The sequence below is a fragment of the Typha angustifolia genome, chromosome 3 (assembly GCF_048772165.1).
Source record: "Typha angustifolia cultivar Huaian chromosome 3, ASM4877216v1, whole genome shotgun sequence".
Classification (NCBI taxonomy): Eukaryota; Viridiplantae; Streptophyta; class Magnoliopsida; order Poales; family Typhaceae; genus Typha; species Typha angustifolia.
Window position 1 is genome coordinate 6,470,159 of NC_133241.1, and position 20,882 is coordinate 6,491,040.

The 20,882-nt window shown below is 36.2% G+C and overlaps 4 protein-coding genes across 7 annotated transcripts; 1 reads left to right on the plus strand and 3 right to left on the minus strand.

Annotated features, from left to right (window-relative positions):
- Positions 1-28: 28 nt before the first annotated feature.
- LOC140780070 (probable transcription factor PosF21) lies at positions 29-3,421 on the minus strand. The gene is made up of 4 exons (XM_073125391.1): positions 2,473-3,421; positions 1,493-1,625; positions 828-912; positions 29-503 (listed from the first exon to the last, which is right to left on the minus strand). Exons 1-4 carry the CDS (start codon positions 3,096-3,098, stop codon positions 169-171), a joined length of 1,179 nt encoding a protein of 392 aa, XP_072981492.1. The 5' UTR covers positions 3,099-3,421; the 3' UTR covers positions 29-168.
- A 1,981-nt stretch (positions 3,422-5,402) lies between these two features.
- LOC140780069 (F-box protein SKIP16) lies at positions 5,403-9,363 on the minus strand. Of its 2 annotated transcripts, XR_012107450.1 has the most exons (6): positions 9,033-9,363; positions 7,323-8,042; positions 6,339-6,554; positions 6,090-6,196; positions 5,778-5,907; positions 5,403-5,625 (listed from the first exon to the last, which is right to left on the minus strand). XR_012107450.1 is itself a non-coding variant. In XM_073125390.1 (5 exons), exons 1-5 carry the CDS (start codon positions 9,240-9,242, stop codon positions 5,829-5,831), a joined length of 1,332 nt encoding a protein of 443 aa, XP_072981491.1. In that variant the 5' UTR covers positions 9,243-9,363; the 3' UTR covers positions 5,632-5,828. The 2 variants fall into 2 exon arrangements, 1 of the variants encoding a protein (XP_072981491.1); XM_073125390.1 differs by lacking the exon at positions 5,403-5,625 and having other exon boundaries at positions 5,632-5,907.
- A 570-nt stretch (positions 9,364-9,933) lies between these two features.
- Positions 9,934-12,790, plus strand: LOC140780171 (uncharacterized). The gene is made up of 3 exons (XM_073125570.1): positions 9,934-10,148; positions 10,724-11,657; positions 12,485-12,790. Exons 2-3 carry the CDS (start codon positions 10,743-10,745, stop codon positions 12,599-12,601), a joined length of 1,032 nt encoding a protein of 343 aa, XP_072981671.1. The 5' UTR covers positions 9,934-10,148; positions 10,724-10,742; the 3' UTR covers positions 12,602-12,790.
- Positions 12,791-13,527: 737 nt separating this feature from the next.
- Positions 13,528-20,132, minus strand: LOC140758388 (uncharacterized). 3 transcript variants are annotated; one of them, XM_073094524.1, is made up of 12 exons: positions 19,835-19,974; positions 19,506-19,569; positions 19,188-19,390; positions 19,054-19,114; positions 18,198-18,246; positions 17,578-17,632; positions 17,074-17,161; positions 16,447-16,565; positions 15,489-15,614; positions 14,906-14,999; positions 14,620-14,774; positions 13,528-13,835 (listed from the first exon to the last, which is right to left on the minus strand). In XM_073094524.1, the coding sequence occupies exons 2-12, from the start codon at positions 19,507-19,509 to the stop codon at positions 13,776-13,778; spliced, it is 1,014 nt and encodes a 337-aa protein (XP_072950625.1). In that variant the 5' UTR covers positions 19,510-19,569; positions 19,835-19,974; the 3' UTR covers positions 13,528-13,775. The 3 variants fall into 3 exon arrangements, 2 of the variants coding, with proteins under 2 accessions (XP_072950625.1, XP_072950623.1); XR_012104100.1 differs by lacking the exon at positions 19,506-19,569 and having other exon boundaries at positions 13,532-13,835; positions 14,906-14,977; positions 19,835-20,132; XM_073094522.1 differs by lacking the exon at positions 19,506-19,569 and having other exon boundaries at positions 13,532-13,835; positions 19,835-20,132.
- Between the last annotated feature and the right edge of the window lie 750 nt (positions 20,133-20,882).

Consider the following 20,882-nt stretch of genomic DNA (forward strand, 5'->3'; position numbering starts at 1 on the left):
AACATAAACTACAAACTAGGCCTTATAATGCAGTAGAACACAAGATCATAGATCCCATTGCTAAAATTCAAAGTTTAGTTTCAATAGTCTAAGTACTAATAATCATACTTCAATGGTCCACTGTCTAAGATATTATAGATGGATAATTACTACTCATATTCTTGGAGTTCATTCTGGGAGACTGCTGCTATCTGAAGCAGTCTTTGTTTGCGTTCCAGAAGTGATCGCAGCTTTCGCCTCAGCATGAGATTGCTCCTGCAGCAGGTCCTGGCCTTGGTTTTGATGCTGCTGTGGGGATGTTAGCTGCTGGTGTGATGAATGGATTTGGAGCTGCTGAAGTTGGTGAGCTGCGAAAAGTGATTGTGCACGACTCTGGTGATAGCTTTGTTGATTGGCTTCAAGTGGAGACAACCCAAAATTAATCATCTTTCCACCATTAGGAATCACCTGCCCTGTTGCAATCTTTAGTCGCTGGATTTCTTCTCTCAGTGCATCATTTAATGCTACACCAAGAATGAAAAAGCTTCAACCAAGTGATATGCATGATAGAAGCAGGCAAATAACCCACACAATACCTTGGGGAAAAGCTAAATATCATAGGAAGCTGCATATGTCTACAGTGGTTGTAAACAATAGATGAGCTTGACATCTCACGCAAATTAGTAAAACCAGACCTCATTTGAGCTATTCATGTTTATAACTTACTAAGCTGTACAAGTTTGTGATGGTCTTTAGAAAGTTGGAAGAACAAAAAGTACTGCCATGCTCAATTTAAACGTTTGGTAAATGAGATGATCAATAGGAAAGTAGCAAAGGTGGAAGCTTACCATCCTGCAAGCGAACCTGCTGCCCCATTGTCTGCATTCGCAGCTTCAGTTCATTGTTTTCAGCAGTTAGACCAGTAGCATCTCTCTGTATGCCAGAGCAACATTTAGTCAAATCAACTTATAGATTCCGAAGTTCTTTCTTAATTAAACAGGAAGCAATAACATCTAACATGAAGAAGCAGCCTCTCAGTCAGTGTACTAATTTTGAAGATCTTCTATTCTCAGAGAGCTGTAGAATATAACAAATAGTCAACTGAGAGATATAATTGTCTCAAGAATAATCATAAACAAATCATTTTCTGCTATGATGAAAGGAAAGACATCAATTATGTTTACTACTAAGCCCTCCATATGAATCCCTCCTTCAGTGATCACAGTTATAGGTCAGTCATCTTGTGAACTAGGAAATTGCACTAACATGCTCCCTTGTGCATTCGTACTAGATCTCCTTAGAATTTTATTTACAAAAGTCTGTGTCTTCCATTATTTGATCAGAACAAGAATTTAAGTATTAAGGAATAATTATCTAAACATAAGAATCCAAGTGAAGGCCAGAAACTACAAAACCTGCACTTATAAAGGGATGCAGTTTTGCAGAATAACTTACATGATAATAATAATACCTTGCCAGTTTGTACGAATTCTTAGATGAACTATAGAGGTACCTGTAACATGGTCAACTGAGCTGATAAGGTTGTCGCTTCTGTCTGAAGGGCCTGAACTTTCCGCTCAAGCTCTGCTATGTAACGCATTTTCCTCTCTTTTGACCTAGCAGCTGATTGCCTATTCGCCCAAATTCTACCATGTGCCACCATTAAATTTGTTAGCATGAAAAGTAATATATATATATATATATATATATATATATATATATATATAGAGTAACTGTAAAATCATGGGCTGAGAATAAGATGCTTAAATTTGAAGCATACAAACAAAAATTAACTAAGGCAATAACTAAGGTAGGTATCTGTTTTCATCTTGTATAACATATTATAACTTGGAGAATGCCACAATAAAATCTAAGTGCACAACTGAAACATTATCTAAGTAGTCTGAACTTTGAAGTGAAAAGTGGGAAGACACATTTCACAACACAAATCAATGATTCTTTTCTGGGACTCTCAAAAGCATCTGAGAATATTCTTTATGTATCCAAGCCATATGTGTGTTATTCATTCTCATTGAACACTTTGAGGAAGTACTAGAGCCATGTTGTTGCAGGTACTAAGAGTCCCCTCACTGCCAACCAGCAGATCTTGTCGTTTGGCAATGAGTATAGCATTTGGCATGACCCATACTCTTTGCATGCAGCCATGCATCAGAGCTTGGGACCAATCCTTCCCCATCTCTGATTTAGTTTCTTGTCTATTATTCCCTAACTATAGTTTAAAAATCTATGCAATACACATCTTTAAACCTTGGTGTTACAGTCTGAAAATATTATTTCCTTCTAGGAATACCCTTTCTTCATCTCAATGTATATGTATGAAAAAGGTGCTCATCACATATCTACAACGAGGAAACAACAATTCTACAACTTTTTTCAATATTTAAACTTGATCCTTTCTATGTCATAAGAACTACATGCAAATTACTATATATCAGCATCTACTAAAGAGAAAATCTTCATAATTGCCCAGACCTCTTTGCTCGCTTTGGATCAACCAGGGCGAGCTCAGCAAGTTGCGCAGCAGACATCGCCTTCTTTGCCTCGGCCGCGGATTGCCCTTCTGTTCCAGACAACAAAAACTCTGCCTTGATGGAAGTAGACCCATCCATTGACTGGCTATGCTGATGCCTAACCCTCAACTTCTCCCTAGAAGCCGAAGCCTCCCTCTCGCTATGAGAGGGAGGCATCTGCACATCCATAGACGTCGCACCAGCTGCGGTGAACCTATCCATATCTATAAACATCGAAAACAAGTCCTCTTCCACCTCCTCGGATATTGAAGGACCCTCCCCAGACCCCACTATCCCTAAATCACTATCAAAGTTTATGTCATCTGGGAGGCTCAAAATCTCAGATTGTGCCCGCCGGTGGCCGGCATTTCTCGGTGGGTAATCCGGCATCTGGCTAATGTCATGGCTAAAATGGGCAGTATCCATGATACTACCAGGGCTAGGAGAGGAAGAAGAGGACGCCTCACATTTAATAGGAAAACTGCTCGAATGCGAGATAAAAGTAGCACTGTAAAGGCCTGGAGAAGGGGGCAATCCTCCTCCTCCTCCTCCTCCTCCTTCATGGATTGGTGATTTATCTTTGTCCATAATAACCTCAGATCATGGAGCTAGGGTTTATCTACAACCTCAGAAACCCTAAGTATGAGGAATCGACCTAAGAAGACTAAGACTCTGTTCAAGAAATCCACATATGACACCAATGCCGTTGACGCAGAGCTCAAAGGAACGGATTTTTCTCTAATAGAAGGCTCTAAAACCTAGAAGCAGAGACATCGGAGCTCCCACAGAAGCCAAAAGAGTGCCATTTGGGTGTGCGCGGTAGTTGGGCGGGGGGAAATTGTACGTACGAAGACTGAGAACAAGAGAGAGAGAGAGAGAGAGTATTTGGTTTGACCGACAAAGTATGTAAAAAGGACTAACTATCATTTCTAACGACTGAGTAAGGAGGTAATAATTTCAACTCTAATTTTAGATAATTGTTATAAAACAAAATGATTGGACGATTTAGTAATTTAGGTCAACAGCTTGACTCGATTGATGGCTCGACAGTACGGTTGGCTTAAAGGAGCAGTTTAGTAACAGATGACTTCAAAGCAATTATTCCACGATGCATATGATTTTGAAGCTTAAATTGTATAACTTACTATATTAGCTAAAGCTTGGTAAAATTTTAGACCAGTTGACCTTTAGTCTGGCTTATATCTAATTTACGAACTCCAGAACCATAGCAAAAAAAAAAAAGAATTGCTTTGATGGAGATATATTTGGAGTTAGTTTCCTTTTAGTTTTCTATTTGTCCTCTTTTGCAAATAAATTCGGAGTATGATTCTCCTCACCAAGATCTTGACCCTAAATATTATTATTTTATTTTTGTAAAAAAAATTTAAAAAAGATTTTTAGAAAACTAATATATAGTAGGGAACTCCAAAGAAAGTCAAAGAAACGTCTACTTGTTATAGAGTATTAACAATTTTGGGCACTTTGATAGTAAATTTGGATTTTTTTTTTAAAATTCGTTTAACTTTTATTAAAAGTGTTCATTTAAATGTATATTTTGTATACTTCTTACGTATAAGTTAGATTAATACATGTTATTTTTTTTATTAGATTTGATAGATACTTTGATAAAATTAAAATCGTATCTACATATTCTTTATATTATTTTTTTCCTTGCAAATTGCCCATCAATCAGACTTACAAAATAGTAAAATTAATGATTAAAATTCAAGGTGACTGAGTGCCAAAGTTATAGACATTTGGTGAGCTTTTGACTATTTTAAGTCTACAAGATAAACTATTTATCCAGCTTTAGGATTTTATTCCACATAAATGCCAGGAAAGATAATTCATACAATTGAAGGAAAAGAGTAAAACAAGCGTAGGAGGATTTGATGAGAAAAAAAAGAGACTTAGAACAGTTTATTTGAAGAAAATTATTGACGTTAATAAAGACAGCCAATTCCCCCAACAAGAGATGAGAGAGAGTCTAACAGAGATTTTACTTAGACAGAGGTCTAACAATAGACACAGAGAAATATACACTCAGTTCAAATGTGGCAATCATAACAAGATTAAACCAATTCTGAGTTCCAGATAGGGGACTGTTCTTATGCTTTGTAACTCTCAGGCTGCACATCTTATGCTTTGTAAACTAATATTTGGTTTTTACCAAAAATTATGGGATTATTTTTGACACAAATAGCCCCTCAGAGCATCTCCAACCGAACTCCAAAACTCTAAATTTGGAGCCCGATGGAGCTCCAACCGAGCTCCAAATGGGACTCCAAATTTGAAGCCAGCTACAGTGGAGCTCCAAATTTGAAGCCCCATCTAAAAATTTGAAGCCCAGCTCCAATACTATTCAATTTTTGGAAATACCAATTTTGCCCTACAAAAACTTTATTTAAAATTTTAAATTCCGTCCGTATCCTTTATTAAATAATCTAATTAATTAAACTAAATATATAATTAATTTTACTAATCAATTTTTAAAAAAAATAGTACCATTAGAATGCTCTCATCGACATCTTTAAAATGAATCTAATATTAAATTATTTAAGTTGTTATAAATATTTTATTTTTATTTTATGTAATATAATTTTGATATTTTTAATTAAAAAAATAGTAATTTAAAATTATTTGTGAAACTATTGAATATTAGTCTTATTATAAAGATATCGATGAGAGTTTTATAAACATATATTTTTTATTAAAAAATAATAATATTAAGAGGTCTTATTAAGTGATTTAGCATATATATATATATATAATATTATATTAATTAAATAATAAATATGGAGCTCGGTGTGTTGGAGCGCTCCGGACTCTTAGCTCTATATTATAGAGCCCTCCCTTGGAGATGCTCTCAGTGAGCCTAACAATTCTTTCCAAGATTTGACCTTCAAGGATAAACTGTGAGAGATGGTAAGATTCCTTAGGCAAACAAAGTTTGAAACAAGAAACAACAGTCATCTGATTTTTTATGTATATCTCAAATAAATCGCCTAAAAAATCAGATTTTGTGTTTTCCAGAACCTCTTTTGCATCCTGCTGCTGTCAACGAGAGTAATAGCAATCCAGAACTTGAGCTTGATTTTTCTTCTTATGCTCTAATCTGCAAACCAAAGCATGTCAAATTGTTTCAGACACTTGATATCACTTTCTCAACCACATTGGAATATAATCCCTCTCTTAGCTTGTAAAATGATATATACAGGGCAATTGTTCAGTACCGAAGTGAATTTCAGTCCCACAAGTTACTGATACCTTATGAACACACCCAGTAAAAGTTACTATTATAGGACTTGAATACAATGTTTAGAAGATATACTCCGGCGCATCAAGAACAAAAGGAGCCACTTTGACATCAAACTGTCTTCCTTCACGCTTACTCAACCTAAAGACCAAGAGAATGTAATGCAAAAGATAAGGAACAAATTTTGAAAAGCTGCAAAAGAAACTATCGTATAAAGAACTAATCCAATGCTGACAATTCTTATTTGTTAACCTAGATCTTTCTTGTGCAGGAAATCAACCAAGAATCCTAACTAACACATTTTGGTTCCATTTTTAGATTACCTGCCAGGAACAAATGTGAAAGATCCCTCAACAGATCCAGGTGCCTCTGGCAATGGTGTGCAACTCTCGTAAACAAATTCTCTCTCATTGGGGAACAGGAGAGGAAACTGCAGGAAAGACATCATGAAAGATGACTAGTCATTTTAGACTAAATTATCTATTGCATATAAGAACTAGAGGGAAATGGTATGAGATCTCTGTTGCAATTTGGAAATGTATTATTGTCATAGAAACAAGGAAAAAGCCTACCTTTCCTATAACAGCTTCACCATGTACATCAGACACAACAGTATCTCTAGAACGAATGATCCAATGACGTGAATAAAGCTGACATGAAGAGAAATACATGCCATCCAGGATGCAACCCTCAGGAAGAAGAGACATGCGGATCGAGTAAGAGTAGAAATATTTTTCTGGCCCTGTAAGGTCAGAAGCTTCAGGCACGAGGACAGAAGAAGCACGAACCTGGAAACATTAGGCATAAAAATTCATTTGGCATCAATTACAATTGAGATGATCCTATTGATGTACTTGAAAGAGTTATTCTAAAGAAAGTGACAACTTCAAAAAATCATCAAAGGCATTCAGCAACTCTTCTATTTAGAAATGCTCACATGCACAACAGCACAAGATAGTGAACATTTGCTTTCTCAAATCCTGCATTATAGGTCACTATGGAGATAGATTACTTTTCTTGTGGAAATAAGAAAGTAAAAGAACTTGCTAACAAAATTTCTTTTGAGTAAACAGGAGGCAATTTTTTGAAAACGTACCTAAATAAAAAAGCAATTTGCAAATATGTCCAAAAGAGGTTGGAACAAGACTATAATATGATATTCAGAAAACCCTAAAAATTCACATTTGCTTCCAGCAGTACACTTCGAACCATTTTGATATTTGAACAGGAGTACAACAGTTCAATGTTGGGCCAGATAGTTTTGGTTTATGAAAAATGCTAACATGTTTAACAGATCATACCTTAGAACAAGTCTCGAAAATCAAAAGAAAAAAGAACAGATATTTATACTCCATGCAATAAAAGAAATGTAAGAGGTTCGAATATTCAGGTCTTATCAGAAAAATGCCAACTTCTGGGACAACTAAATAATGTCATTTCTCATGGATAAAGAGGAAGAAAAGCATTTCCTTACCTTTGCAGCTTTAATTGTCCATGGAACATTTTCAACAAAGCTAGGCAGTTAAACTACAAGATGAGTTGCTCATACTTCATACCTGGACGCCATTTGTTATTGCCAATGAACAGGAAGGAGGTTCTTCTGGATACAAACAAATACTTCTTGATTTTCTTGAGACACGTGTTCTTATCATACCACTTTGTAGGCGTCTGCAGTGCTCTTCCAACCAGAGCAATAATGCATCTTGTGGCATATCATGATTAGCATTAACAGTAGGCCTTATCAATGCTTGAGGTACACAAGGCATCATTTCTCCGTCTGACATAAGATTCTTTGTGCCAACATATAGTTGGCCATTGGCACAGTTGAGGAAAAAAACCTTCTCCACGTATAAAGAAGCTGCCACTAAAATAAACTTGGACCCCTCTGGGAAACCTACCTCTTTGGCGACTTCTATAGTTTCTTGGACAATTTGCTCTAAAGATAAGATGTGCACATTTACCAGATGGTTGTAAAATTCATAGCCTCCTATAATGCCAAGAGGGGCCAGACGTCTGCTCTCTGAAGGATTATCACTCACTGTCCGCTGTCCATTACAAAACCGATATAAAACCTTTGTAGGCATAGGTAACTTAAACCCGAGTGCTTCCTCTGCAGACTTAATTTGGGTTTCAGAAACACCTTTCTTCAAAGTATCATTCGCTTCAGGAAAGTTTTTAGCCATCCAATTTCTTAATGAATTCCAACAGTTCTTTGCTCTTTTAACTACTGGTAAGGGATACATACCAAAAGACTCAAACCATTTTTTGTACGTCTCCTATAAAAGATATTGCATCTATTAGAGAGCTATTTCATGGATTTGAAAGTTAACAAAATGTTAATATAAAAAATGGATAAGCAAGTTATAATCAAAGTGACAGTGCACTGATACATATTTCTCAGAAGAAAGAAAGAGTTCATTCATGCATTATCAAATGTTAAAATCAACTTTTGGAAGGTCTCTTAGAAGTCACCGTAGGCTTTACAAAACAATCACTGAACTTGAATAAGTGATCATTGAATTAATGTTTTATGAGCAGCCAAACGCATCCAAATCTCGTCCCTCCATAAAATGGTTCTGAAACCCTACACAAACTAGTGAGCTCGTACACCAGATAAAGAACAAAGATATCAAATATCTTGATCTATCTTGGTCAACTATCAGTGTGACTGAAGGGTTCGTCACAAAATGGTTATGCAAAAGACGAGCTATTAATCCTCCAAAAGCCTTTCCTATCAAATTTACCTTATTCACTATCCGTAGCCAATCTCTCTTGTTCCTTGAATTCTGTACCATTCTTCATCTCCTCCCCATTCCATAAGATTATGCACAAACTGTGGAGATATCGAATCTTAGTAGTGTTTTTACCGATCTTTTCCACTACAAGAGGCGCAAGTTGTGCTCATACCACGAACCCAAATTTCTCATAAAAATACATCAAGACCAATTAAAAGTTTAAACTTTCCACGCCTTCACAAAACGTGAACGGCATTTAAGCAAATTAAAATAAACAGTTATACTTCCCACATTCTCAACTAGATTACCTAAAATCGAATTACAAAAACTTTAACAATCCATCCATCACTCATCCCCATTCTAAAGCTCGTTTCGAAGAAGAAAACCTTGAAGAATCGACCAACTCGCATCATTTTTCCCTACTTCACCACTCCCAAAATCCACAATTTGCTAACCAAATCACCCCTTATCTCCAATCCAAAGCCCATGAGCAGTAAAGAGATCTCGCGGGATGGGTATCGCTAGACTCACCTTAAAAGAGGGGCAGGGGTTGCCGTCGGGATCGAGACGGTCGCATAGATCGAAATCCTCGGCGCAGAAGCGCCGCCACAGGTTCTCAGCGGCGGCGGCACCCTTTAGCCTGGTGCTGACGCAAGCGAGCATAGCCGCGTGCTTGGGCCCGAGATTGAAGACGATTGTCTCCAGTACTAGATCCTCTAGCCCTTCTAATCCCACCGCCATCGAATCCTTCTCTCCTCCTCTCCCGGCGTTTCCCCTTCCTCACCACCTTCCCAGTTCTGGGGAACGGTACCGAACTCGCCCTTTTGAGCCTTTCGCTCGGCACCGTCTTGGAATAGAGGAGACTACGTGGCAGTGTTGTGTTCATTGAGTTGGCACTGTGTTTGGTATGATGCAGCTGATTTGAAGCTGAGATGGCAAAAGGGATAAACCTAAAGGCCAAAATTATATTATTTTGGTAAAAATTTTCATGATAATTATCAAAAGAAATTATAATATTATATATTATATAATATCAGCTGGAGAGAACGGAAAAAGAAATTAATATAAAAAAAATATATGGTGCTTATCTAACTCGCCTATCTGACGTGGCACCCAGTTTGCAAAAATATTTTCATAACTCGTATATCTTATATTAAACAGATAATTAATTTTTAATATATGTTGGTGGGGTTTGGCGCAAACTGTAATTAACGGACACTGTGGACCGGCGACCGCAGGATTATTCTTCCCTAATTAAAATATGGAAGACTTACATTTTATACCCTATATTTAAAGAATTTATAGCGTATAGTTCGAATCTTTTGTTTGGACCTCTTACGAAAAACACCCAAATAAATTCTTCTGTTAGCCTGCGGCATTTTTTTTTTTTATAATGTAGGGTGCGAAATGTAATTTTCCCTAAATTTTATTCGTTAAGGGTCGAGAAGACTTCTCCCTCTCTCTCGCACGATCCTTTGGAATCGCAACCCTTCTTTCCGTTTGCGCTACTCGATTCGCTTCTTCGAAGTAAAATTCCCCAATCTCCATCTCCAACTTCTCGATTACGGCAACTCGTCTAGATTGAGGGATTGGTTTCGCTCCTCCGTCCAAGAAGTTCTTGATCCAAGAGAGGTGATCTCCAAGAAGGTATTATTGTGTTGGATTATTCCTTTGCCGAGGGTTATTCCTTTTCCTGTGAATCTTTGAAAATATTTCATATTGATTACGTGATCGAGACATTACGACTATGTCAGGATCACAATATAAATTTTTAGTTGACATTACCTAGAGAGAGCACAAATAAAAGAACTCCGTAGTCGAGGAATTCAAATGTTTATAGTTGTTTATTATAGGAAAGATGCAAGATTTGATGGCTGCGATGAATTAAAGAGACAATTAATTATCAATCAGGAATTCCGGAGTCCATTTGGATTTTGTAGTATGAATTTCTTGGTAATCACTTTCCAAAGAACGCTTCAAGAAATTGACATCGAGTTAATAACTTATTGAACGTTTTGATGCATATACAAGTGGTATAGGGGTTAGCGGAAATTTACTGTAAATTGTAGAGATAACAAAAATAATTGCTAAATTTTTTGTCTTACAATGGTTGGATCATCATACAGAAAATAAAGTTTAAGAACTTCATTGACCGGTAACATGATAGCAGTTCAAGCTACCACATCTTAGTGCATTCATTTGTGGAGCTATTTTTGTTGTAGGCATTCATTAGAAGGTGAAATGGAGATCCCAGTTTCAGATCCAGGACCTGTAAAGGAAAGCGGTTCATCATTTCCTTGCAACTACTGTGATACAGATTTAGTGCATAAAATAGCACAACTCTTTCTTCCTGGATTGGCCACAGCTTGCATGGACAACACCACCGGCGATCTTTTCAGGAGTCCATCTTCTGTAGCTGTTGCAATGAGGAAGGAAATGGTTGATTATCTAACCCACAGAAGCGAAACATTTGTTGCCGAATCGGTGGTTGGAGGAGATGGACTTCCAGATGAAGTAAAAGCATATTCTAATGATCTGGATGAAATTATATCAGTATTTATTGATGATTTTACAAGTTCTAAGAGAAACTTATTTAGCCGTGTTTCTGGCTGGGTATTGAGTGAAAGTCGTGAGGACAAAATTGATGACTTCATGCAAGAAATGGAGATGAATAACTTTTGGTCACTGGACAGGAGGGAAGCAATAGCAGAGGTTCTGCTTAAGAATATAGACATCAAAGGCACATATCACTGTACTGTTAAATTTGACACTGAACAACAGCTTGAAGAGCATAGAGGTAATTGTAGTTTCAGGCCTGTGTATTGCACAAATGAGGGATGCGACGCTAGATTCTCTGCTGTTCATATGGTTAATCATGACTTAATATGCTCTTTCAAGGTCCTTCCATGTGAGCAAGGCTGCTCACAGAGCCTTATGAGGCGTGAAATGGATAGACATTGTATAACTGTGTGCCCTATGAAGCTTGTCAATTGCCCTTTCTACCAAGTTGGCTGTGAATCCGCTTTCCCTCAGTGTACTCTTGAGAAGCACTGTTCAGAGTTTTTGCAGTCACACCTACTTTATGTTCTCCAAGTAATTTACAAACACCAGGCTTCGGTGGAAGATGTACAACAGCGTGTACAACTGTTGGAAAAGGTTAGTCTCTTCTTGCTTGGCCTGTTTGCTGCCATATTTTACAACTGTAACCAATAAACGAAAAATCTGATGCTGGATTCTTCCTACTTCATAAATTGCTATATATTATGCAAAAGTCACTAAATTGTAGTGTTGACAGATTCAGTCCTGTTCTTTGCCCTAAGTGAGTGAGTGTTCAGTTTCTTAGCACAGTGTCCTAGTTAATGTATGACCTGATGACATATTACGTATCATACACTAAAAAATTTCCCATTTAATTTTCTACTTTGTAGCAGACATTTATTGGTTATCTGAAATTTTTAATAACTTATACTAGATTTTTAGGGCATAATAGCTGATAAATATTCAAATATTGAATCTACTCGATCTAGTTTTGAGGTTTGAACCAGGCATATTAGATGTACAGCATCAGCAATTCAGTAGGAAACTACACAAAATGTGTTTATACATACGACTAAATGTGATAGTCATCATATCTTTAGTCAAAATCATAGCCCGACTTGATCTGATTACCTTTGGTTTTTTCTATATGTGCATAAATTTTATCAGGATACTATTGTGCATACGTCATAACATCTTTATCAAGGTAATATGACCTGAGTTAATGTGGAATTTTGTTTTTCTCCATTCTCCAGTAGATTTAGCCAGCAAAACTAAGATTATTGCTCTGTGATATCTTCACTCTAGTTGCTATTTGCTACCATGATCAGCAGCACTGGATCCTTTTGGATTGCAATAGATATTATTTTCCATATTCAGATTATCAGATGGATAGTACTAAAAAAAAAATCCAATTCTTAATTTATTTTGGCTCGACTTTTTGGCAGTCCCAGTCTCTAAGTGAGCTCTCTGAAGCTTTGGATGTAAGATCTCTAGCTCTAGCAATAAAGGAGCAAGAAGCAAGGACAAAAAAGCTTGAACGTGATTTTAGTAAAGTTGGGTAGACTACTAAACTCAGCATTTGACAGTGAAGACATTGCACTTGACATACTGGAGTTCAGAGAGAACTATTACTTTCTTCATCACGAAGTACCTCATGATCATGATAAACACAATTATAGTCCTTTACCTTTCTGTGAATTATGTTATCGATGATATTAAGAATTAAATGGAGGTTCTCAGAATTGGGTGTTTGTGAGCAGGATCTTGATGTTTTGCTTGCTACATCAAGTGTTATTTGCGTGTATTTTCACTCTGGTGATGATCAAAAGTTTGATAGAGAAAATTATAGTCCTTTACCTTTCTGTGAATTAAGTTTTTGATGATATTAAGAATTAGCGGGAGGTACTCAGAATTGGGTGTTTGTGATCAGGATCTTGATGTTTTGCTTGCTACTTCAAGTGTTAGTTGCATTTCACTCTGGTTATGATTCAAAAGTCGGCCATATTTTCTTCTCCTAAGGCCGCAAGCATGTGACAGTTTTGTTTGCTCATATATGCAGTGCAGACATTCATTAGGTCAAATTAGAGAGATCGCAAATGAGACCTTTGAACAATGATTGGTTTGTATTAAGTTGGAGATCGGCGGCAGTATACAATTAGTGGTTCATAGGAGAAAAAGTAATCACAAAGCTAAACAAGCAACAAGAATTTATGATTTGAAAACTTGATGGTTTAATTGGTTCTTATGATGATACTAATTTTCCTAGCAACCTCATTAGTTTATGGAATTGAAAAGCTGTCCAATCTTTATAGAAAAGTTCAGTTATCCTATCAGCCAGAAGTTAAACTCAAACTTCGGGTGATTTAACTTCTCATTGATCGATGGATGGAGGTATATAGAAGACATAATTTTTGAAATTTGCCAAATTGGTGGACACCCAAATATTTAAATCCTTTCCATCTCTAAGATACTTCACAAAATGAAAAACTGAATGTCTGATGGAAAATGGGTACAATCTTAGGATATATGGGTCAAACCAGGGGAACAAAATATGATGTCCACTTCCATAAACAACAGATGCAAGTATGTATTTACAACTAAAAAAAGTAATATTTGGGAGCCATTTCTGAAGGTATTATATATCCTCAACAGGCTAGATATTTGTCCTCAAGAACAGTTGCTAATTTCCATACTTCCACAAAAAATCCAGTTTACAAACTACAGTATACAACACCTCTAATGTTTCCATCCCTTTGAAAATCCTTCTTTCGAGTATGGCTCCAGAAACCCAATGAACTGCACAAAAAAGATGACACACAAAAGATGACAAGAATTAATGCAAAAAAGAATAGCAGTTAGTGTGGATTCACAAGGAGGATTCTGGGTATTTGGTGAGAAATTAAACAGATTTTATAGTTAAAATTGATGTGACCCTTCCATGACATAGAAAGAGGGAAGCACAAGGTGTTTTTCTTTTGTTTTCTATAATTTTCTTTCCTCAACAGTTTACACTGACCTTGACTATCGAAATCTGCATGTCCAAATAAGAGATACAAGTTTCCTACCATTGAACTACCATATGAGATAGGAATGCAGGGTTTATGCCTGATCAAAATAGGAAATTGAGAGCTCAATCTAAGTGGTGTAGTATTTGAAAATACCATTGTTTGAGAGATTGGCCAGAGGAAGGGCAGAGAGATCTTAAGTCTCACTTCTGGTTCATCAAGTCCTTTGAGGAAAGGTTTTTCCGGGTTCTAACTCCTGACAAACACATATCTGCTATATATGATCTGAATACTCACATTACTTCCAGATTACAACATTTACATGGTGAAAGAGTACTCTTATGTGTCAACCTCTTTTGGGTAAACAAGGGGGCGAAGAGTGGTTCTTTTAGATCTCACATAATAAAGAAGCACGGGTACAAAGTAGAAACAACAAATGGCATGCAAATCAGGACTTCGTAATAAAGCATATAAGACTTTTTAAGATGACAATTTCCTTGTTAATCAGTAAAATAATCAACTGGTGCAGCTCAGGAATAGACCAACTCTAGTACAATACATGCTAACTAATATACCTTGAAACCATCTTTAGACCATCGTGCACCATATCCTTCATGGACTCGGATCTCAAAGACACACTCATAAGGCTGAATCAAATGAACATTCATCCAGCAGCAATCAGCTAACAGATGATTGATAACATCCAAAGCAAGTTGGTTCTTGTTTGAATCTGAAAAACAAACAGTCCAATAATGAACAAATGCTAAGATTTAATGGACAAAATGGGCAAAGTTATCACAGTAGAAAGATTCTTCAATGGGGAAGTGAAGTGGGAGCCTAAAGATATCTGTAGTTCTGTACCACTTCCACGGAAGTCACCCCACCACCCATCGCTACTCCTGTTAACATGTTTTGCCAATGCCCTCGCAGCATCTGTCAGGGAACAACCTTTGACCTCCAGTGAAATAAAACATCAGGACAATTTAACAAGTATGCTTCTACATACTAATAAGAACATTGGAGCTATCATTCATATAGCCATGGAGGACCAGTGCTCCAGTGCATCATAAGATCTTGCCGTGGTGTCAAAAAACCCAACAGAGAAATAGGTTAAAATGCTTGTCAAGTTAAGCAGTCATAGATGATTCCTTATGTAGTCAACAGTGTACTTAATTATCATTAATTGCCACCTGTATTATTCTGTATTTCCTTGCAACATGGTCTTCCAGTATGATCATACATAAGCACAATTGGTCCAAAAATGATGCATAAGAAGTGATGCAACCGATACTATTCAAAGTCAGATTTCTCAATTAGTCATGTGTTCAGAAAAAGCCACATTTGGGAAAGGTTCTATTTCTATAATCTGATAAGCACCCATATCTAGTGGGCTCTACAATGAATTAAATCAATTATCATCCATATCTTGGAAATTAAAACTAACATTTGACTGATGAGGCTTCACAGATGATGATAACAGTATCGATCTTGGAGGAGGAAGTCCATCTGGAACTGTTCCATCAGTTTGACTCATACCAAGCAGACTGCTCGTGCCATCATAACTCAGTCCCTGGAAAAGTGTTACAGCAGCAAAACATGAGATCCCACCTTGGGAGGAGACATGATATAACAAGTTTCATGATAAAAAATCGTCCGAATTAGAGAAAATTAAGGCAAGATTTTAGTCTTAAAGGAGGAAAGAAAAAGTATACTGATTATATGAACCATTCAGAGTTTGATAAAAAATCTTGCCAAAAATCTGCCAGAGTTAGTCTAACTAAGAAGTAAGATACTTCACTGGTACCACTCTTACTGCAGATATTTAATTTGTAAAGCTGTAGTCACAAAGTCATGAACCATCAATCCTAGCAGCAAGAATCCAGTTTCCTTGTCAACCAGATTTTCTGTTGGCTTATGAGATTTTCACATCTAGCGTAATGGGATCATAAAGTTCAGTGAACCCATTAGCAGTGAGGATAGAAATCAAAATTCCTTAGATCGCCCAAGAAAAAGTGAATGAATTTCTAAAAAAATTCTCTAACGACTCCTACCAAGCCTTCTAAAAAATGGAGTGTGAAAAGTTGGCATGGTAGTAGCATAGATGTATTTACTGTCCACACATAAACAAGAATACTTGTGCATATAGACATACAGAGATCCATCTTTTGGGCTACAATTTAGTAGGATTGTGACCTTGAAATATGGTATTGACATGGGTTCAGCCTAATGAATCCTACGTGTTATTGAAAAATTAAACAAAGTTCTGCATGCGAGATTCCCGCATCACTATGCAGAAAGTTTGTTTCTCAGTATGACACCAACCTAGCTACAATCACCATAAAACAGCATAGGACACTAGATCAAGCTAGCATAAAGATTGAGTTGGAAAAAAAAACACTCACAGCTAGTAATTCTTTCATACAAATATATGGCTGAGAAGCTGGCCTTGATACGGAAATTGCTAGGACACCATTAGACCTTTCCTTCTCTTCTGTGTAGAAGTTCCTGTAAATTTGCACACCTGTAAATGTTGAATCTCTTTTGTTACTAAACATTCTCGTTTGCAAATCCAAGTAGAAAATTCCCAGTTTCCAGAAAATATATATAGTATAAATGACCATTTTTACCATCTAATAATTCCATTCTCATGATTCATGAGCTCAACAATGCAGAAAAATAAAAAAGAACTATAATGGTAAGAAACAGAGAACTGTAGCATCTATGAACCTCTACAACGAATATTAGAGGAAGCAGCACCACACAAGATTATTCATGTACTTTCTGTAACGTGAAAAAGATCCTCCATGGCATAAGTGAATTTAGATGTGAATTACAAATAATATCAGTTCCAATAAAAAGCAAATTAACCAGTGTAGTAGAAGAGTTCATAAGCACTGAGAATGCACATTTGGTTCCTTAGATAGTAGACTAGATTGCATACTAGATTGAGACAGGAAGTAAGAACCACCTAGATATCTGTAATTTCAGACAAAACAAGAATTGGAGCTCACAAGATACAAGAAACTGACCTTCTTCAATTGTTACAACTCCAGGGAGCACCTTTGTAAGATTCTCTGCTTGCAGCATCTGAGAGAATGAAGTATACCGTGTAACTTGCTGCAGAGCACAACTAGAGAATATCAGTCATTTTATACAAGAAATTAGGAGAAACAGTTAAATTTTGCATAGTTCATCCACTTAATCAGGAATTGACTTCAAAGTACGAGCTAACTTAAACTGGAGCAGACATGTTGAGATGATTTTGACAATGTTCTTAATTCTGGTATTATTAGTTTGCTACATGTCAATGATAATTAGAACTTATTGAGGAGGATGCAGCAGTTTTACTCATCAAAAAGGAATGGAAGAATGAGGGGACGAGAACACTCCGTTTTCATTATCAAGGATAGGTTTCAGACTGATGCTTACAGTTATTCTTCTGTTATGAAACTAGGAAAAAACATAAGACTTGTAAGGCAAACAACGGATTACAGCCACAACATCATTTATACTGCCTGAAATAGAATGACTACCTCAACTTTAAGCAAGAGACATTTGTTGAAGAGAAGGAAAGACCCGGGAACAATTCTGGCAACAACAAATCAAAAACAAGGGCAACTTCAGATATACTAACAGCAGATAGCTGTTTACTGATAAGAAAGCATTATGATTAAGCTTAGCACAAGAAACAGAATGCCATGCTTGAAGTAACTTGGAAGCATGAACTGAGCTATTTTGCTCTATGGACTTAAGTCCCTAATTATAAGTAAAGTTCTTCGGAGACGTCTGAATTAGGCGGAAGTTCTTCCAAGTTATCAGCACCAAAATTTTATTCAGCTATGGAATTATATTACTTGGTGGAGATTAAACCACTTTGGTCATCCTTCACAATTTCCTCTTCTAAAAAAATCACCTAAAGGGAGCCAGCCAATCCCATCAAATTTGGCCTACGATTGACATTGAAGGTGTTTAATAGTGCCAATTCCTCTATTTCAGGGACAAGCTTGCTTAAAACTTTTAAAAAGCAGCCAAGTGAATCAGATATGAGAAAAAACAGTACATGTATAATATTTGTATATGCATCCATATAAATATATGTTACAGAAAACACACACACATAAACACAAAGCATAACTCAATCTTATATACTTACTGGTTATAGTTACCAATTGCACACCTCCCTTCAACTTTCTTGAGACCAGCTACAAGCAAGCACATTCTAGTTATTTTATAAAGTATTAAAGCATTAAGCATAGTGCATCTCCAACATAAAATAAAACTCTGTGCTGCATACAAGTCCAAAATTCTAAATGAGCAGTTAGGATCATTGAGATATGCTACCTATGGAAAAGCAAGAATGCAAAGTATCTGTAAATATACTCAGAACAATTTCATATTAGTACTTTCAATTATTTTGCAGTTGGCTAAGACTCAAGATGCTAACTCTATTTGACGTAAAACAATCTCCAAAGAGACATAATGATTAGCTTGAATGGCCAAATAAAGATGAGTTAAAACAAATGATGATGATGGAGATGAGAAAAATCACTAGATCCATCTATCTGATGATTATTGGGATAATAGAAGAAAACTTCTTTTTAGATGCATTATGTCATTCCTTGATAGTTTGGATTGACTAGTACTTTTGTTTTCTCAAATCCTCCTCCATTACACAGTAATGATAAGCCAAACAACAGACATCAGATATTTAATTAATTGCATGATTGAGCATCAAAATAGGCCCTCAGCAATTTTAATAACCAATTAATTTCATATATGGCAAGCAATTAACCAGTTCAGAAATTTCTTCTGTCAAATCATCTACTATAATGTTCTCCTGCAGTAATATGAAATCAATGAATAAAAATGTCAGAAGCATATTGATGCTCAAAGGCATGACAAATGGCTCATGGGTTTAGGACAACTCATCAAGCATAAATAATGAATCACTGAGAAATACCATCTCTTTATGGCGATTAAGGACAGAATAAACAGAACTAAAATAGTACCTTTAAGCTGTGAGAAGAATGGTTCCTGAACATGGAGTTCAAAATCAACAGCATTATACATCTGAAAGAGAAAAGTCATGAAATAAGCAAAACATATAGGAGAAATAGAGAAGACCTTTACTAACATAACTTACATTATGCAATTCTAATCCCTTTTCCAAGATAACTTTAGTCCACTCATCCTCTTTCATCTTAATCGACTCCTCTACTGGAATGTCCCCACCAATATCTGCTGACTGGGATAAGAACCCCTTTGAATCTATGCATTGCTGTATCACTCTCGCCAAATGCTTGTATAGAGGATACATTGGAACTCCTCTATTACCACTTCCAGCATCTTAAACATTTGAACAAAGACATCATTACAAAGATTAAAAAGAGAACCAAAAAGACAAATCATATAATTTCAAGAGGAACGATTAGAAGAAAGAAAGCGCGTTTTGCATGCATACCCATTTAAAAACCTTAACCTTTAGTATCTGTGTGTATTTGTACAACTGGTATACCTCTGTCAATCTACAGATTGCGGGATATACATGTAAATAAGAGAGAATGGAGTTTGATTATTGGTTATATGAAATAAAATATTCCCTAAACGCATCAAAAAGAAAGAAAAGAAAGGATTTTTAAGGGATATGCATGCAAATATCAAATATGAAAGGGCTCGACTTACGCACACAAAAAAGAAATAGATTGCATATGATTTCTCGGAAATTGTGCGACTCCGGAGATTATCTAATCGGATTTCAATCATGGCAAGATCTAGAAATCAAGTATATACCGTTGAGATGGGGATAGACCATGACGGGATCGTCTTGGAGGAGGCGGGAGCAGTAGTCTCTGGAAAACCCCAGGTCGGAGAAGTCCTCGTCGCCGGCGACGGAGGAGGAGAGGGTGAACCGGACGAGCTCTTCCATGGCGTCGGAGAGGTGGACGGGCGAGATCCCCGGAGACAGGGGTGGCGAATGGATCCCAGCCGTCGGATCGTCCATTGGAGAAGCCTAATGATCCTAGTGGAAGAGATGGATAACTCGCGACTAATGAAGGCGCTTTATCCTACCTTTATCCTGATAAGGAATAGAGGAGTCGGATAAAAACTCTAGTTAAAAGGATAGTGTTGTGGATTTAGCTCTTTATGCATAGGTATTTGTTTCTTTTTCTATTTCTTTTTCTTTTCTCTTTTATATTTACTATCTAAAGTGATAAATTCTTTTGAGGGAATATCTATCTGAGCAATAATTCCATACTAACCAAGTAGTCATTAAAATAATTCTTATCCATCGATAAATTAAAGGGTATATAAGATATTTTATATATATATAACTAGATTAATTAATAAATAAATTATAATTTAATTAAATAAATAAATAGATAGTTAAGATAGAGAAATAAAATATGATTAATTTATCTTTACAATATAAAAAAGTGATGGGTACTTTCGGTTTATATGACTTGTGCTTTTGGTTAATTTTATTTAGCATTATTTGATCTCAACTGATAGATTATGAGCGAAAAATTAATAGTTCTTATCGAATTATTTGTCTATAATTTTTTATTGTAGGTCTCAGCATCACTTATACACTCTTATTAGAAATTAATATAGATAAATATTTAAGAAGATTTCTTGTGGAAATTGGAAGAATAGCAGTTTATCTATAATTCAGAAGAGAGAGAGAACAGAACAATATGAATGTTAGATTATTAGTTGATCTAAAAGATAAGTTATTAGGTAATGGATCAACAGTGTCATTATATTTTTAACACACTCCTCTGTACACTGCATGTGTATAAATGAACATAAATGAGATCTAAACACCTAATGAAGAATA

Bases quoted from the DNA above. Each gene is read 5' to 3' on its own strand.
- LOC140780070 (XM_073125391.1), bottom strand. From the start codon at position 3,098: ATGGACAAAGATAAATCACCAATCCATGAAGGAGGAGGAGGAGGAGGA. The intron at 1,626-2,472 runs GTCTGGGCAATT...GGCACATGGTAG, and splicing joins GATCCAAAGCGAGCAAAGAG to AATTTGGGCGAATAGGCAAT. The intron at 504-827 runs GTAAGCTTCCAC...TTCTTGGTGTAG, and splicing joins GCAGGTTCGCTTGCAGGATG to CATTAAATGATGCACTGAGA.
- LOC140780069 (XM_073125390.1), bottom strand. From the start codon at position 9,242: ATGGCGGTGGGATTAGAAGGGCTAGAGGATCTAGTACTGGAGACAATC. The intron at 6,197-6,338 runs GTAGGCTTTTTC...TCTTTCCTGCAG, and splicing joins GTGAAGCTGTTATAGGAAAG to TTTCCTCTCCTGTTCCCCAA. The intron at 5,908-6,089 runs GTAATCTAAAAA...CTTGGTCTTTAG, and splicing joins TTCACATTTGTTCCTGGCAG to GTTGAGTAAGCGTGAAGGAA.
- LOC140780171 (XM_073125570.1), top strand. From the start codon at position 10,743: ATGGAGATCCCAGTTTCAGATCCAGGACCTGTAAAGGAAAGCGGTTCA. The intron at 11,658-12,484 runs GTTAGTCTCTTC...ACTTTTTGGCAG, and splicing joins GTGTACAACTGTTGGAAAAG to TCCCAGTCTCTAAGTGAGCT.
- LOC140758388 (XM_073094522.1), bottom strand. From the start codon at position 20,045: ATGGACGATCCGACGGCTGGGATCCATTCGCCACCCCTGTCTCCGGGG. The intron at 16,566-17,073 runs GTCAGTTTCTTG...CAACATTTACAG, and splicing joins AGTTGTAACAATTGAAGAAG to GTGTGCAAATTTACAGGAAC. The intron at 13,836-14,619 runs GTATATTAGTTA...TTTTTTGTGCAG, and splicing joins GGTCTAAAGATGGTTTCAAG to TTCATTGGGTTTCTGGAGCC.